This window comes from Eschrichtius robustus, chromosome 1 (assembly GCF_028021215.1).
Source record: "Eschrichtius robustus isolate mEscRob2 chromosome 1, mEscRob2.pri, whole genome shotgun sequence".
NCBI classification, from domain to species: domain Eukaryota; kingdom Metazoa; phylum Chordata; class Mammalia; order Artiodactyla; family Eschrichtiidae; genus Eschrichtius; species Eschrichtius robustus.
Window position 1 is genome coordinate 167,132,778 of NC_090824.1, and position 16,310 is coordinate 167,149,087.

Below are 16,310 nucleotides of genomic sequence, written 5' to 3' on the forward strand. Positions count from 1 at the left end.
CACCCTTTTGTGAAAACAGAAGGAAGTGTCCCCAGGACCAAGGCCACCTCCTCCACAGGGTGTGGGCCGATGCAGGGTCTGCTTGGAGGAACTGCAGGGGCAGCCTGTGACCTTGGCATCTGAGTTTCGTGTGCCCCACGTGCAGCATCAATAAAGCAATGAGCCCCTCTGTACGTGGGCACAGGGGCAAGGGCTTTGCAGCAATGACAGCTGAGACCGCAGGCACAGCCGTCGGCTGTAACACCTCTGCTGGGACAAGAGGGCCCCCAGCCTGGCCCAGGAACACGGCTGCAGAAACTAAGGGCAAGAAAGAGGAAGTGCAGCTGCACGCTGCCTTGGGTTTCTCTTCCAACTCGGCTCCCGAGGGTGACCTCCTAAGGGTAATGGGAGAAGTGAGATACACGTCCATCCTGATTAAATACAAAATAGGGGTGCTTTGGAAAGCTCAATAAAGATCTTCCTTCAACTCTGCGGATGGCAGCTGAGTCTCCCATCTCTGGTGGGAAGGGAACGACAGACCTGCACAGGCAGACGGACAGGACAGCTCCACGCTGGGGCCAGGTCTCCCGGTCACCACAGACTCGAGACACCTGGGGCACCTCAGGGTCTGAGTGCTGGGGGGCGGGCAGGCAGGACAGACGCTGACAGACCAGCAGAGGCAACAGAGAGTGGGCCGGCAAGGACACAATCCCTGTGTACAGCGAGTCCCCTACATACAAACCTTCAAGTTTCGAACTTTCAAAGATGCAAACGTGCATCTGGTTCCAGCAAGGCACGAGAACCTGTGCCATCCACGTCAGGCGTGAGTGACATCGCAGCTTGCCCTCCGTCTCCTATTGCTGACGATCCTTCAGCTCTACCATCTCCCACCTCCTCTCCCTCCTCCAGTCAGTAACTCTTCTTGCCTGTTCACTCCATGCCAGCCCCTGGATGCCAGCTGTTGTACTGTACTGCTGTACTTCTCAGGGTACTGTACTGTAAGATTAAAAATGTTTTCTTTATTATTTGTGTGTGTTTGTTTTTATGTATTATTTGTGTGAAAAGTATCATAAACCTATTCCAGTGCAGTACTAGAGAGCCGACTGTGTTAGTCGTGGGGCCTAGGCTAACTCTGCTGGACTTACGAACAAACAGGACTTACTACAAAAGTCCCGAGAAATCTCCAGGAACCCGAGGGCCCCAAGACGCTGCATGCCCCTTTGGCAGGCCTGGCTGAGAGGAGCATGTGGTAAACCTAAGTCCTCCAGCTGCCTCTCTTTGCTCTTGTCACCAGCTGTGAGCCCTGGGGGTGGCAGACAGGCTGACACCATCAGGGACACGCCCAGCTCCCTCTCAGCCTGGTCACCCACACGGCCAGGTCCCAAACCTGAGAAGTCAGTGCTGACACCCGCCCCCCCCCCCCCCGCCATTGCCAGCTTAGTAGCTCCACAGGTGACAGGACTGTTGGTAGAGCAGCCCTGCTCCAGGTGGCACCAGGACCACGTTCCTCTATGACACCTCAGCTTCCACCGCCACCTCCTGACACGCACACTGCTCTCCAGGCCACCACGGTCTCAACAACAGACCAGCAGGAAACAAGCAAAACGCCTCTTCTGTCCACTTGGATACACACGGCCAAGCAGCAGGAAAGGTCTGATTCGGTAAAGGTCTTCAGCACTTCTCATGCAAAAGAAGCATCCATCCCCTCCAGCCAGGGGGGAGTCAGACTGTGGGAGGAGACCCTTCGCAGAGGTGCAGAGACCATCTGTCCTTCAGGACTGGCATGGGGAACCATCCTGACCAAGGGGGGAGGATTTTGGGGGGGGTGGGTTCCACACGAGTCCTTGCCGGCTGGCAGCAGCCTCAGGCTCAGACTGGCCCTGGCTCCTCCTCCCTGACACTGGGAGGGAGACTGTATCTTGCAAACTTTCAGGGAACACCCTTCCTGTCCTGGCCAGCCCTTCCTGGGTGGCAGGGCAGGGCACCATGAGAGCCATGAAGGCCCGAGGAGGGCATTTTGGGCAGCCCCACAGTGACGCTGGCCACAGGCCCTGCGGAGGGGGACCCACAGAGGCATATCCAGCGAGGCAGTTTCCCTGGGTTCCAAGGCTTCTGCAGAAGGAGCAAAAGATGTCTCCTCCTTGGGACAGAGGCAGGAACCCCGCCCCCAGGAGCCATCCATGGCATGGTTTTCTGCAAAGCAGCTGCAAGATTCCCCGGTGTTTAGGCTGAAGATAAGGCTCACACAAGACACAGGGAGACAAAGTCTGAGAAAGCCCAGGTCCTCCAAAGAGGGGGCCCAGGCCCGGTCTCTGATCACCCCCATTCCAGTGGGACCACTTCCCCCGTGTTATATGGCTTTCCCACAGCTTCCCAAGGCCTCTCCCACTGGTCACTGCACTGGTCCTCATGACCGCCCTGTGTGGAAGAGGACCCTGAGGCTCAGAGCGGTACTGACTTAGTAGGACTTGAACTAGGCTCCTCAGCAGAGCGCTAACTGGTCCCGGAGTCAGAGCTGGAACAGCCGGGGAGACTGACAGGCAAAGGTACCTAAGGCTCTATGGGGAAGAAAAGGCCCGGCAGCTTCTAGAGGGACACGGCTCAGGACTACTTAGGACTCCAGAAACAATTTCCTCCCCTTCTCTACAAAGTCTGGGGTTATCCAGGTACTGTCATTTCAAGTCTAGGTTAGTCTCTGCAGGAGAAAAGCAAGAGGAGCTGGGGTTGCTGAGCAAGGAAAGAAGGGCATCAAAACTGAAGTCAGTGACATGAGAGCCAAACATCTACGAAGGGGTGACTGATCCAGATGGGCCTGAGGGCAGAGGACTGGCTCCACCTGAAACAGAGTTCATGCCAAAGCGTTCTAACTCCAATCCTAACCCCAACCCACTGAAACAACGAGAAGGTCTCAAGCCAAACCCCCTAGTAATTTGGTTGCTCGTGGGCGACACCATGCCAGGTTCTACCCAACTTCTCTGCCAGACTTTACTGGTTCATAAGAACTAAGGCTGTCGAAGCCACTATGGAGAACAATATGGAGGTTCCTTAAAAAACTAAATATAGAGCTACCACATAACCCAGCCATCCCACACCTGGGCATATACCCAGAGAAAACCATAATTCTAAAGGATGCATGCACCCCAATGTTCACTGCAGCACTATTAGGACATGGAAACAACCTAAATGTCCATCGACAGAGGAATGGATAAAGAAGGTATGCTACCTATATACAATAGAATGTTACTCAGCCATAAAAAAGAACGACATAATGCCATTTGCAGCAACATGGATGGACTAGAGATTGTCATACTGAGTGAAATAAGTCAGAAAGAGAAAAACAAATATTGTATAATATTGCTTATAAGTGGAATCTAGAAAAAAGGTACAGGTGAACTTATTTGCAAAGCAGAAATAGAGACACAGAAGTAGAGAACAAACTATGGACACCAAGGGGGAAAGCGGGGGTGGGACAAACTGGGAGATTGGGATTGACATACATACACTACTATGTATAAAATAGATAACTAATGAGAACCTATTGTATAGCACAGGGAACTCTACTCAATGCTCTGTGATGACCTAAGTGGGAAGGAAATCTAAAAAGGAGTGGATATATGTATACATGTGACTGATTCACTTTGCTGTACAGCAGAAACTAATACAACATTGTAAAGCAACTATACTCCAACTAAAAAAAAAAAAAAAAAAAAAGAAAAAGAAAAGAAAATCACAGTCCAGAAAAAAAAGAACTAAGGCTGTTGAGGCAGGGAGAAGGTTGGCTGTGCTCATCTTGGGTGCTTACTCGGCAGTGTCAGAAGGCTCAGCTGAATCTCTCCCTGCTCTAAACGGAGTCCACGTGGCCAATCCAGGGTGTCCCCCACAAGGTTACTGATAAGATGAAGTCCAACAAAAAAGGGCAATCCGGGCTTCCCTGGTGGCGCAGTGGTTAAGAATCCGCCTGCCAATGCGGGGGACACGGGTTCGAGCCCTGGTCTGGGAAGATCCCACATGCCACGGAGAAACTAAGACCCTGCGCCACAACTACTGAGCCTGTGCTCTAGCCCATGTGCCGCATTTACTGAAGCCCCCGCGCTCTAGAGCCCGTGCTCCGCAACAAGAGAAGCCACCGCAATCAGAGGCCCGCGCACTGCAACGAAGAGTAGCCCCCGCTCGCTGCAACCAGTGAAAGCCCGTGCGCAGCAACGAAGACCCAATGCAGCCAAAAATAATAAATAAATAAAAATAAAGTGAAAAAAAAAAGGGCAATCCTTGCTCCTTCCCGGCTGTCCTCTCTGCATCAGAAGTACTTTGAGCATCTTCCCACCTCGAAACAAAAAGCTCAGCTCTCTTAGCTAAGATGCACAGACTGAGAATTCTGGGAAATGACAACCTTTTTCTTTTTCTGCCAGGAAAGATCTTTGCAGGACAAGCCCACGTGGCATAGTTTTCCCTTATCAACGGGGTTTTGATATCAGAGCTCTAAATAAAACAGGGTGGGAAATTCAGACGGAAAGACTAAACTAAAACATCATCACAACCCACAGAGCCAGAAAAGAAAATGCCCACAAGCGTAAATACTGCACAAATCCAAGAGGAAAATATCAAAATGGGTGTGATGAAAGAGGAAAAGTCAATTCTGTGGAAACTTTCCTATCGTGGGTAGCTTTACTTTTAGATAATGTTAGAGGTTCACTGGCGAAACCCTACAAAATATAAGAACTCCTTCTGGACTGCTGCAGTTGGGTGCCACCGTGTCCCCAGGGAACAGCTGAGAGTCACACAGATGATGGATGGAACCCCGGGAAGGTCAATTAGAGCCAGTCCTCGAAGGGTGAAGGGTGAAGGGTGAAGGGTAAAGGAAGGCTGGGAGAGAGACTAATAAAACTCATCAACAAGGTCTTTTAATTCCAGGTTTGTAGATGGCCCCACGCACTATAGTAGAATTCACAGTAACAGATGTGAGAACTCCTTGCGAGATCTCCTGGGTCTTCTGAGAAAGGGTGCAGAATGAGTGTAAACATGGCAAAAATCAGGTTGATAGCACGTAGCGACAAAAATGAAAGGTTTGGGAGTGAACACTTGGTTGTTCCTAAGATATAAACCCAACATTTTAAAAGACCTCTATTTTTCATGTTTCCACTCTTCTGCTTTAATGAACATTACACACATACACGTACACGTGTATGTACATATATGTAAGTCACACAGAGAGCATGGTGTGTAAAGTTGACTCTGTTGATGACAGCTCTGGGATGCCAGCTGTCCTGTGTATGAAACAGTATTCAAGACGCCACTGAGGGACTTCCCTGGCGATCCAGTGGTTAAGACTCCGCACTACCAATGCAGGGGGCGCGGGTTCGATCCCTGGTCAGGGAACTAAGATCTCGCATGCTGCTCAGCGCAGCCAAAATGAAAAAAAACAAAACAACAACAACAACAAAGAATTTAAAAAAAAAAAAAAAAGATGCCACTGAGCCCAGCTGCAGGCACAAGAGGAGATGTTGGGACTCGCTAGATTATCCACCAAGGGGGCATTAAAGTAGGAAGAACCCTGAACCGCTCAGCTGATGGAAGAGTTCTGGCCTCTCCTCGAGTGTAGGGATGCAGGATCCGCTGGACAGGATTTGCGAGCGTCTCCCAGGGAGACCAGGGCTGTCTGTGAGGGGACGGGGTCAGGCAGGGGCTCACGCTGGCCTCCCCGAAGGCGGGTCCAGCCCCACTCACCCCCGCCCGGGAGGTTCATCTTCGGAGAAACACTTTCTGGTGTATCATCAGTTTTCCCGGAGACGAAGAGCTCACCCCCATCCGATGACAGGAGGATGACTTGGTAACTGGAATTCCCAGAGGCATGAGGTGGAGCCCAGCCTGGGAAGAAAGACCGGCTCCGAACGCCCACTCCTCTGACGCTCCCACATACTTGTCTCGACCACCCTCCAGGCTCCTTGTCACCGTCCCCGTCGGCCGCCCACGCCGACAGCGGGGACCTGCAGCAGCCCGCCCGGCTGTACCACCTTCCGCGTCCCCCTTCTTCTCCAGCAGCCATCCCCCCACCCCCGAGCCTCGGCCGACCTCTCCCAGAGCTGCGACTCCGCACTTTGTGAACACACCCGCTGCTTCTCCAGCACCCTCAGATTCCCACAAAAGCAGAAGATTCTTCGTTCATCTGCAGTGGGCAGAGGCTTACAGGTGTGCCCGAGAGGGAAGTCTGGGATGCCCCGGCTTGAATTCCAAGGAGGCTAACGGAGGAAAGGGAGGTAAAAACGTTAGACCCCGACTGAAATTGCAGACCACGAACGTGGCGTGGCACGAGCTGTATTCGAGTCTACTCCCCTCCACGTTCCCCCAGGTCATCAACCCTCGTTTCTCCCTGCTCCTGGCCTTTCTTCCCTCTGCAGCTGCACCTGTAGCTTGACCTCTTCAACGGCCCTCTCATCAGCATCAACCACCTCACCGCCCCGTCCCTCTGCTGCCCCTGCTGGACCCCCCGGGCCTGAGTGCACAGGCCGTCTGCATTCCCCTGTATCCAACCAGCTGGGCGCTGCTGGGAGAAAACCGCACGCCAACACAGTGTGCTAGGGTGTGGGGTCTACAGTTCGTACATCTCGTCCACCCAGGCATCCCAAACTTACCTCTCAGGCGCACCATTAAGCCTCTGCCCCTGACAGCACACGGCCTCTGCTTAACCAGAGAGGAGGAACCATCAGAATGAACCCCTCAACTCTCCGGACACCCAGCAGCATCACACTCAGCTACGCTTGCAGCTCCCCGGCTCTGCGGCCAAGGATGGGTGGTCCTCCTGCTGGGCTTGGATCTATTTCTCCCCTTCTCCACTCCCTTGACCTACCTCTCCCCAACCCCACTCCAGAACCTTCCAAATGCCCGGTTATACTCACTCTTCCCCCTCCCCACGGACATGTGCTCATGGTGCTCATGTGCTCAGCAGAGCCCTGTCCTGCGTGTCACAGCCCCCAGAGCGGCATGAACCGTGTGTGGGGAGGAGGGCTGAGGCCTGGGGACGGTGCAGCGGGCCTCAGGGCATTTCTGGCCCTGGAACACACGTGTGCGCGCACGTGCGCGTGCATATGTGTGTACCTGTGTGCAGCGGCTGGGTACACACACGCACACGTGCGCGCATGTGCGTGTGTGTGGTTAGGTGGCCGTGGGCAGCTTCATGGCTACTACCTTGTTCTTCCTGAGACCTGCTGTGATCAGGCAGGAACCAAACCCGAGTGATTTACCTCCTATGTGACTGTGACCACATTTCCCATATCAAAAATGGAGACACGACGTCTGACGATAGGTCGGACACTTGAAGTTGGGACCAGCCTTGAGAAGACCTGGGAAAGCTGGCTGCACACACAGCAGGGGGACAGAAATCACAGCCTAGCACCCTGGCCGGATTCTGAGACGGCAAATTCTGCTGGTGAGATGCCCGCATCTCGGCCACCCTCTCTTCCAGGGCCTCGCCCAAGGGCTCCCTAGGCAGACTGTAAGCGCAGGAGCAGGAAACAGAAGTGGCCCCGAGGCATGCCATGCCCGCCACTGGCAGGACACAGCCTGGAGCAGAGTCTCTCCGACCCCCTCCTGGACGGCTGCCAGAACAGCTGGCAGAGCGGAGGGCAGGGTAGACTCAGTCGTCTCCCCACCTGAGAGCCGCTCAGATGCCCCCACCGGCAGACAGGTCCACCAACTCTCCTACGGTCACACGCTGAAGTGGCCCCAGGCTTCCGCGGGTCCCAGTGTACGTTGGAAGCGTGTCCCATCCTTCCCTCTTATTTTCCACGTGCAGGGGAAAGGATATGGTTCCCAGAAGCCTAGGTTTGAACCCTGACTATGTACAACCTGACTCACTGGCGGGCTTACAAGACAGTTTCACAGAGTCTAGGGTTTCTGTTTCTTCCTGATGGGACCTCAGACAATGAGCTCTCTGTGTCCCTGCGCTGTTATTTCATCACTGACACTGACCTTCCACGTCAAACAAACGTCACTCCTCGTCTCTCTTCCTCCCTCTGTTCTGAGACCCAGGAACCATCATTTCCTGAGGTCAACATGCTATGCAATGTTATCTCAAGGGGAATTCTGACCCAGAGAAATCACAGGTCACTGTTTCCTTGTAAAGGGAGGCTGTGTAAGGCGAGCACAAACTAGGCTGGGGAGATGTGTGCCCTTATTTCCGAGGCTAGCTCTCTTTTCGGGAACAAAGCACTCCCTGCTATTAAAACTTACCCTAAGAAATGGGTGGACATCCAGGCTGGGGTTCTGTCTGCACCAAGGGAAAAGTAATACACGCTTTTGTTGTTGAAACTCGTGTCCTGATTTGATTAGAAACTCCAGGGTCATTCGAGGTCAAAGCGTGCTCCACCTTCTCCGTCCTTCTCACCCAAGCGGAGGGGGTAGGATGGAAGGCAAAGTTCTCGGGGAGGAAAGCGTCTCAAGTGACAAGACTTTCGATGGACTTGGAGACGCCAGGAAGCCCAGGAATAGGAACGAGATGCATGTTCCTCTTGAATTTGGGGAAGGGGTGCTCGATCCACACCCACAACACGGGTAAAAGGTACCCAACCCAAAGTAACTGCCGTGGGGATGAGCAAACTGGGGGAGGCCATGGGTCCGGGGCTCAATACGGACATCATTCTGCTAAAAACTTTTATAAAATAACCAAGGTTGTCAATCCAGACTGTGGACTGTGCATACCGGAAAAAGGTACCCGTAACCTGGGGTACGTTTTCAAATGCATCAACAACCAAGAATTAGGAATGCTTGGATGGGGCAGCGGGGGAGGAATGTCAAGGCAGGCCCTTCCATAAGTAAACTGAGTACAGATGGGCATTTTGCTAAGACTGATGGAATGATCTTTGCCCTTTTCTCCATGTTGCCAAACTTCCTCTCATAACTTAAACGAAATAAAAAAAAAAAAAAGGAGCCATGGGCCTGGGCCCGCCTTGTCCTTCATGTATGTGGTACATCTACCACCACCGGCTCCCACGGGCCAGTATCCTTCTGTGAGGCGGTCTGTTCTCAGGACAGCCCCACAGAGCCTAGTTAGAGATGCTGTCCTGTGGCCAGTGAGTGATACAGCTCTTAGGAACTTAAGGTCCAGTTTTATATCCTGCATTCAGAACAGGGCCACCCAGGTTTCTTATATTTCTCCTTATTTTCCATGGTAGAAAAAGAGGCTTTATCTTGATTGTTTTTCTAAACTTGAACTCTAGGTCTGTCTTTTAAAAAAGAATCCATTAAAACTGGCAGTCAGTATTTAATTTAAAAAGCCAACAGAGTTAATAACTTGTTACTTAACTTTTGATCATCCAGGCTGGGGTTGGCAGGTTTGCTAATAGTTACCTGTCCCTGGGCCAAATACTGGCACAGAATGAGGCAATGGCTGTTTTTCAATGACAAAAGACATTTAAACCCCTGTAGGTCCCAATGAGGTGATAACTGGCTCTTGGCTTCTTTAAATCTAGGGAACATAAAATAAACTCACCTTGAAAATTTGCTGGGACCTTCTCCATCTTCATCATCAAAGTCCATTCTGAAAAGTCAAGATCACGAGTGAGCATTCATTATAGGTAGGACATTTAACTGGACACATGAGCTGGTGGCACACAGGGGGTTTTATTTGGTCAGATTGCTCTCCAACAATCCCAACCCTTGGCAGTGCAAAAAACAGTATCTCTACACAGTCATTGCACAGGTTCGAGACAAGAAAGGGCAGAATGAAAGGTCTACAGTAGCAATGCCATTAATTATATGATTGGGGACTTCTGCAAAAGTGCTGGAATATCAACTCGAACTCTTCTAGAACCCTATACAGGCTGCCAGTGGGTTGCTCAGGCTGTGCTGGAAAAGTCAACACCCCTGATCTCCCACCACCTTTGGGGATACCTGCTCCCCTCCACACCATTTATTCCACAAGGAGACTTCCTTCTTTAACTTATTTTGTGGTATATTAAGAGACTGAGAAAGCTCAAGAGGGTTTCAAAAACAGGAAGTTTTAAGGGCAATGAAGGGATTATGAGGAAAAGAACACATACTACTGGTTGTGCCATGTGAGGACTTGGCTGGTCTGGATGAGTCAACATGGAAAGGGCATTTAAGGCCATTATCCTATAAACTCCAGGTCCAAGTAAATGGGTGTGTGTGCGAAACAGTCGTTTGGGGCCCAAGCTACTCAAAGTGGCTGTCTGCTTATTGAAACTCACCCAATAAATACTCAAGATTCCCACTTTACTGGGCCTCTCCAAATACACATAAAACAAAAAGTTTTGATAGATATTTCTTTAACTGATATCCCAAACTCTCCTTCTCAAAAAACAAAACAAAACAAAAAAAACAGCCCTCTCTAATATCAATTAATTTTACTCCTGAAGATGTTAGAGCAGAGCAGGTACTTATTTAAGGAGCACCCAGAGTCTTCGGGAACAAAACAGAAATAGTACAGATGTCTTGGCTCTCCTGGACATTTGGGGGAAGTGGGATTCCTTGGGGGAAGAACGCCTCAGAGCCACTGCATCCCCCATCTTGTTCTCAGTGGGACTGAGGGACTAAGTGGGACACAGTTCCCGTGGACCCCAAGCAGAAGGGAGGCCAGCCTGCCTGGCGGCCAAAAGCTTGCCACCAGAATGGCGGGTGTGCTCTAGGACCACAGCTACATATGCCGGGGCTGCTGGCCTCACAGGGAACGTCATCCCCCCCTCAGCTCTCAGGGTGGGGGCCCCAGTGGGTAATGGGTGATGGGGTAAGGCACAGGGCACCCAGGCCACCAGGAAATGGCCAGTTGCATAGGAAGAGCCACCACTGGACAAGCACATGGGAGAGGCCCCTAATGAGATAAATCGTACTCTCTAGGCTTTGGGGTTACTTGGGGGACCTAGGGACTGTGATGACATAGGGCAAAGGAACATTGTCTTCTTTAAAATGGTATCACATGTTTATTTTTGTATTGTTTTATGTGCAGTGTGGCCAGAGTTCTAATCTGAGTTGACTTGATGGGATCCCCTGCCAATTTGGAATCCCTGATTTCCAGGCACCAGGGCTTGCACTGGCTGCTTGGAACACAAGAACAAAAGGAGTTACGTAACTGGGAGACATGACAGCAATGTTAACAAAAATACTTCTGCACAAAGAGGAGGGAAGGCGGGGAAGAAAAGTGATAAGAAAGGGAAAGTAGAGTTAAAACACCACTGGGGGAGAGAGACATGCACCCCCTACAATGCAGACTGGGCAGCCGGGCACCAGACAGCAGCTGCAGAGTTGCCTATGTTGTGGGAAAATGGGGGCTGAACGCACGACTTTCTAAATGAGGTAGAGTCATCAATATACTGCTTAGCTACTAAGCCATCACCTCACCTTTCCTGAAAAATTACGTCTGGGAGATAGCACCAAAAATCCTGCTCCCAGAGCCTCTGGGCCTTTGCAGAGCTACAGAACCACACTGCCACCAAGTGTTCATCACGGGTAAGAGCGACTTTGCTGCAGACATGAAGGTTAGTTAACACCCCTGGGCTGTCAAAAACAGACTAGTGTTAAGAAAAAGAACTCGCATTTTCAAAATTCTAATGGATTTATGCAAGCATTTAGCAACACCTCAAGTGGGTGTGAGATGTACAGTTATCTTTAAAATGCCTTTCAGGTCAAGTTGATATGAGTGTGATAAGCTGGCTCCTGCAAGATACAATTTATTAGTCAGCCTTCCCTCCTCAGGCTGCACGATTTTTGGGGTATTTAGGGTGACCAACTGTCCTGGTTTTCCCAGAATGTGGGGATCTGTGGAGGAACTGGGCTTCAGTGCTAAAACTGGGAAAGCCCTGGGCCCACCAGGACGGTTGGTCACCCGAGTTTTCATTAAGGACAGCTGGGCTCTTTACCTGACCCTCATGCAGCACACGGATGGGGAAGCAAGCCATACGGTAAACGGTCCCAGTCTGGATCAGCTCAGCCCAGTCGAGCAGAGAGTGTAAGAGAGGGACGGCCAGGCTCTGGAGCCAGAGTTTTCTGAAGTCTGCTGAAAACTTAGGAAGCAGGATTTGGCTATGAAAACTTAGGGACCCCAAAACTGTGCCTTCCCACCTGTGGAAGCGTGTGATCACACGTGTGCTGCAATCACATCTAGGAATTTTGAAATGCATAATGCGGGCATGAACTCAGGAGAGAAATCAGGACACAAACGACCGTTCAGATCCTCAGGGTAACTCACTTGACCCCAAAGCGGTCTCACCGCTCATCAGCTACACAGAAAAAAATTCAACTTCTGAGGACAGAAGGATCTTTCGGAGGAGCACTTGCCAAGACGCTGCCTTTGGGTCTCCTGTCACCAATTCAAAAGCTCCACTTTAAAGACAACTACAATAGCTATGCTTATTTCTTCTGCTATAAAAACTCTGAGTAAATGATCCTTTGTTTTATGCCTTTTATGTGTTTCTATTATACTTAAGCACCTGGATAATAAAGGAGAGAAATTAAAATATGACGTCTAAGTCCTATTGTATTCACTTTAAAGAATTCGGTACAATAAGTGGATGATATAAGAGTCCTCAAAAGGTGGGCTGAGAATGCATTTTACCTCACTTTCCTGTTGCTGAGCGTGAATTCTAACCTCGATAAAAAGCCGTGAAAAGCATTTCTGAGCTTGCAGCTAGCTAAGAGTGAGCGATGAGGATCTGCCTAACAGCGATTGCATAATAATAATAATGCATCATCAAATATGAGTCAGCAAATAATTCACTTATGCTCTTATGAGAGAAGATGAGAGGCCGTGCCAAGAAGGCTGGTTCTAGAGTGCAGCAAAGGAGCGACCCCAGGCCAGCGTGAAGCTGCTGCTGACAAAAAGAGAAGTGACACGGGTGCCAGCCAACACCCTTCGTTCAGGGCCTGGGCCAGCTGACTGGGGCTACAGCAACACTACTGCAGAAATTTGAACCAAGCAAAACATCTGCTTATGTAATATGTCTTTTACTCAACCACATTCCAGCAGCCGTGGGGTTAGATTGCAGGCAGACGCTGACCTACTGGCTGCACACAATTTGGAAATCATTTCCCTCCAATGACGATGTTTAGAAGCCCAGCATGTGACTCCAAGGCAGCGGGAAGGGGCTGGTACACCCAGTCCCCTCTACCCTCACCCTCCCTCCCCAACAAGGGCTGACTCTGGGGGTGGGCACAGCCTAATGACAGTCACTTCCCCTGTCACTTGAAAAGCACCAAGTGTGCCCTGTGGATGTCCCCCATGCCGTCCCACCCCCTCACTGGGATCAGGGAGTTCTCTACAAAAATGCAGTTCAGGTGACTTGCTTCTGGTCACTTCTGCCACACATGTGGAATCACTTTTCAAAGAATCTGAAACTTCTGAACCCTCACCTTTGTCCCAACCACTAGCAGAGCACGCTGCTTGCTAAGATGCTTACTGGGGAAGCTGTCAGGGCAGTGGGAAGAGCATTCATCAGAGGATCCACAGCGATGGGCCGGGCATATGGCCCGGGGGATCCAAACCCCACAAGGGGTCAGTTCTACTTGGCTCTGAAACACTAGGGCTGGGTGGTCATCCTGGGAATCTGGGACACGTCCCTCCACCGGAATCACCAGGTCAGAGCGGGAAGACCTAGGCAGGGAATAGGGGGCGGGAGGCAGGTCCTTACCTCTCCCAACCCCCCACTCCTTTGCTCTCTCCTTCTCCCCCTCCCCGTGTCTCCAGCTGTGCCCCACAGTCTCGGAGAGAAGGAGGAGGAAGAGCACCGCGGCAGTGACGGGGGAGCGTGCGTAAATGCGCCATGGTGCAGGGGTGGGCGCCGCAGCGGGGCGACCTGCTTTTTGATGAATGTGACTTCCATCAGGACTGAGCGCGCAGGCTGTGGTCAGGGGAGCGTTATCGCTGCTGTGGCCGTTCTACCACCGCGGTGGCCTCCGTCACAGAATTTCAGCAAAACACGTGAAAATACCAGATGTGAGAGTTACTATGGAAACTGCCCTGTAAAAATGGAGGTTTCCTTGCTGAGACGCAGAGGATACAACCCTCAGTCACAGGGGCGTAGTAGGAGGGGGCGCGGTTTGCCTGCCCTTCCCTCTGACGGGGAAAAGGAGGCAGGCGCACGGGCTCCAAAAAAGAGGAGAATAAAGGACGAGCCCCCCGGAGGAGGTCGGCTCCTGGATCTGCCTTTCGGAGGCGCGGGCCCTCATCCTGCTGGTTGGGTAGCGTGCCAGCAGTTGCTGTTCGTCCCCTTGAATCTCTGGTTTCTTTGCTTGGTGTGGTGCTTCCCTGCTTCTAAGTGGAAGTGACCTCTGGGCTCTGTCTCAGTCCACCCCAGGTCCCCCTCCACCTCCAGTGTCACGCCGTGTATGTGTGACCTGGTAGGGAAAGGGGCAGCCTGGAGGACCTCTGCAGAAAGGAGACTGAGTCCACTGTCCTGTCATCAGCTCAGGCAGCAAGCAGAAGTCAGAGTCTGGACGCCAGGAGGCCAAGGAGGGGAGTAGCCTCAGCTCGCCACAGCCCAGCCCTGAGCAAAGCGTAGGCCCAGCGCACACCCTGCGGGAGGGGTGGCAGAGACTCCTGGCAGAGGCTCAGCGACCCCTCCCCTGCACAGAGAGGGCTCCTCGTCCCGCAAACACTGGGCCCGAGCATCTCTGCCTGTCCTTGGCCCTGGCCCAGCCTACCTTCCTGCGTCAAAGAGTCCTGTGCTCCAGATGTAGAGAACAAACGTATGGACACCAAGGGGGGGTAAAGTGGCGGGGAGTGGTGGTGGTGGGATGAATTGGGAGATTGGGATTGACATGTACACACTAATATGTATAAAATGGATAATTAATAAGAACCCGCTGTATAAAACAATAAATAAAATAAAATTCAAAAAAAAAATTTTAAATATACAGAAAAAAGAAAAGAGTCCTGTGCTTCCTCTTCTTAAAAAGGATTGGGCCAGCAATGAGGCTCTGTCCGCAGGGAATGGAAGTTAGTAATCACAGACATTTAAAATCATTTTTGAAAGGCCTGGCATTTAAAAAAAAAATTCAGTAAGTTGATATGTTGACATCAAGTGCATTCTTTCAACAACCCACACTCCACTGAGCTTAGCACCTAGTTGGCAAGAATAGCTGGTTAAAATAGGATGTCTGGGTTTGTAGTAAGCCCTAGGGCAGGCTGCTTCCTACTATAAAGCTGCTCTCAGGAGTTCTGCCCCAGGCACCACACTGCTGGTCCCGCTGGAAGGAACAATGACTGCATCAGCACCCTGGAGGGGAGCGAGCTGAACCGAGGGGAGAAAGCTGGGGAACGAGACTCCATTACCCTCTCACTAATCACCAAAATCTTAGCCCTTCTTTTAAAGACTACTACACACACAGCAGTCTTTTCACCATCTCAAATTATAACGCTGAAGGGCCTTTTTCATCCTACTCCGTTCCATTCCAGATCCTCATAACATACCTGCTCCCCCTCCCCCAGCCCCCTTTAATAATCACACTGGTTTAAAAGCGACTCTTAGGTTTAAAATGATGGACCATTTTACAAATGAGCCTGGATCCTTGTCTTCCTGGGGAGACCTGGGTTATTGGAAATTGCTTTAATAGGACAAATTGATTCTACTTCATGAAAGTATTTGTCTATCAAATAGTTGTCCATCAAATATTTCATTGAAAATAAAATTGATTCAATGAAGGAAAGGGGTTGGTTGATATACAGAGTCTGAAAATGACCGTTATGTTTTTCCTGCAGGGATCTGGATCTGTGTTGGTTGATTGGTTTCGTAGATCTCTGCACAGCTACAGACACCATACATCATGAGTAGAGGTCGTTCTGGGTTCCATCAGCTTAAGAATGATGGTCTTTCTGCTCCCACCAGAACTTAACACTGTTACCAACTTTACTGGCAGAGCAGGTTACAATGTAAGCTGCCCAGACTTTAGGTGCTGGGCTAGAGCCAGTTTTTTTGGAAAGGAATTCCTGCACACCACCTAGCAAAGACGGGTAGACGGAGCAAAGAACAGAAAGCACCAGAGGGATCTTTGCTGCCCACAGGGGCTGAAGCTCGACCTGCAGGGCTGCCCTCCGGCTGGTGGGCTCAGGCAGAGGGATGGGTAAGCCCCCTCCCTCAGAGAGATGGCCTGAGCAAAGCCCAGCAGGATCACAGAGCCATTCTCACCACAAGGACAAGCAAACAGAAGTCCCTAGCTGGGTGCTGAGGCCCAAAAACACTTAGAGGCAAATCACATGCATAGTTAGGAATCTTGCAAAATCTAAACAGGATGCAAACTGCTGAGCTTTTATTCTCCAGGAGGGGGAGAGACAATATTTTCCTAACAGGTCAAGAGTGTTGCTCAACATGTATTAAGCCCAATTCCTG

At 51.0% G+C, this 16,310-nt stretch overlaps 1 protein-coding gene across 2 annotated transcripts in view; it reads right to left on the bottom strand.

Annotated features, from left to right (window-relative positions):
- Positions 1-16,310, bottom strand: part of ARNT2 (aryl hydrocarbon receptor nuclear translocator 2) — a 193,072-nt gene that overhangs the window by 128,419 nt on the left and 48,343 nt on the right. For both annotated transcript variants that reach the window (XM_068559007.1, XM_068559000.1), the window contains exon 3: positions 9,464-9,511. In XM_068559007.1, the coding sequence (XP_068415108.1) occupies positions 9,464-9,511 (48 nt within the window). The remainder of the gene's footprint in view (positions 1-9,463; positions 9,512-16,310) is intronic.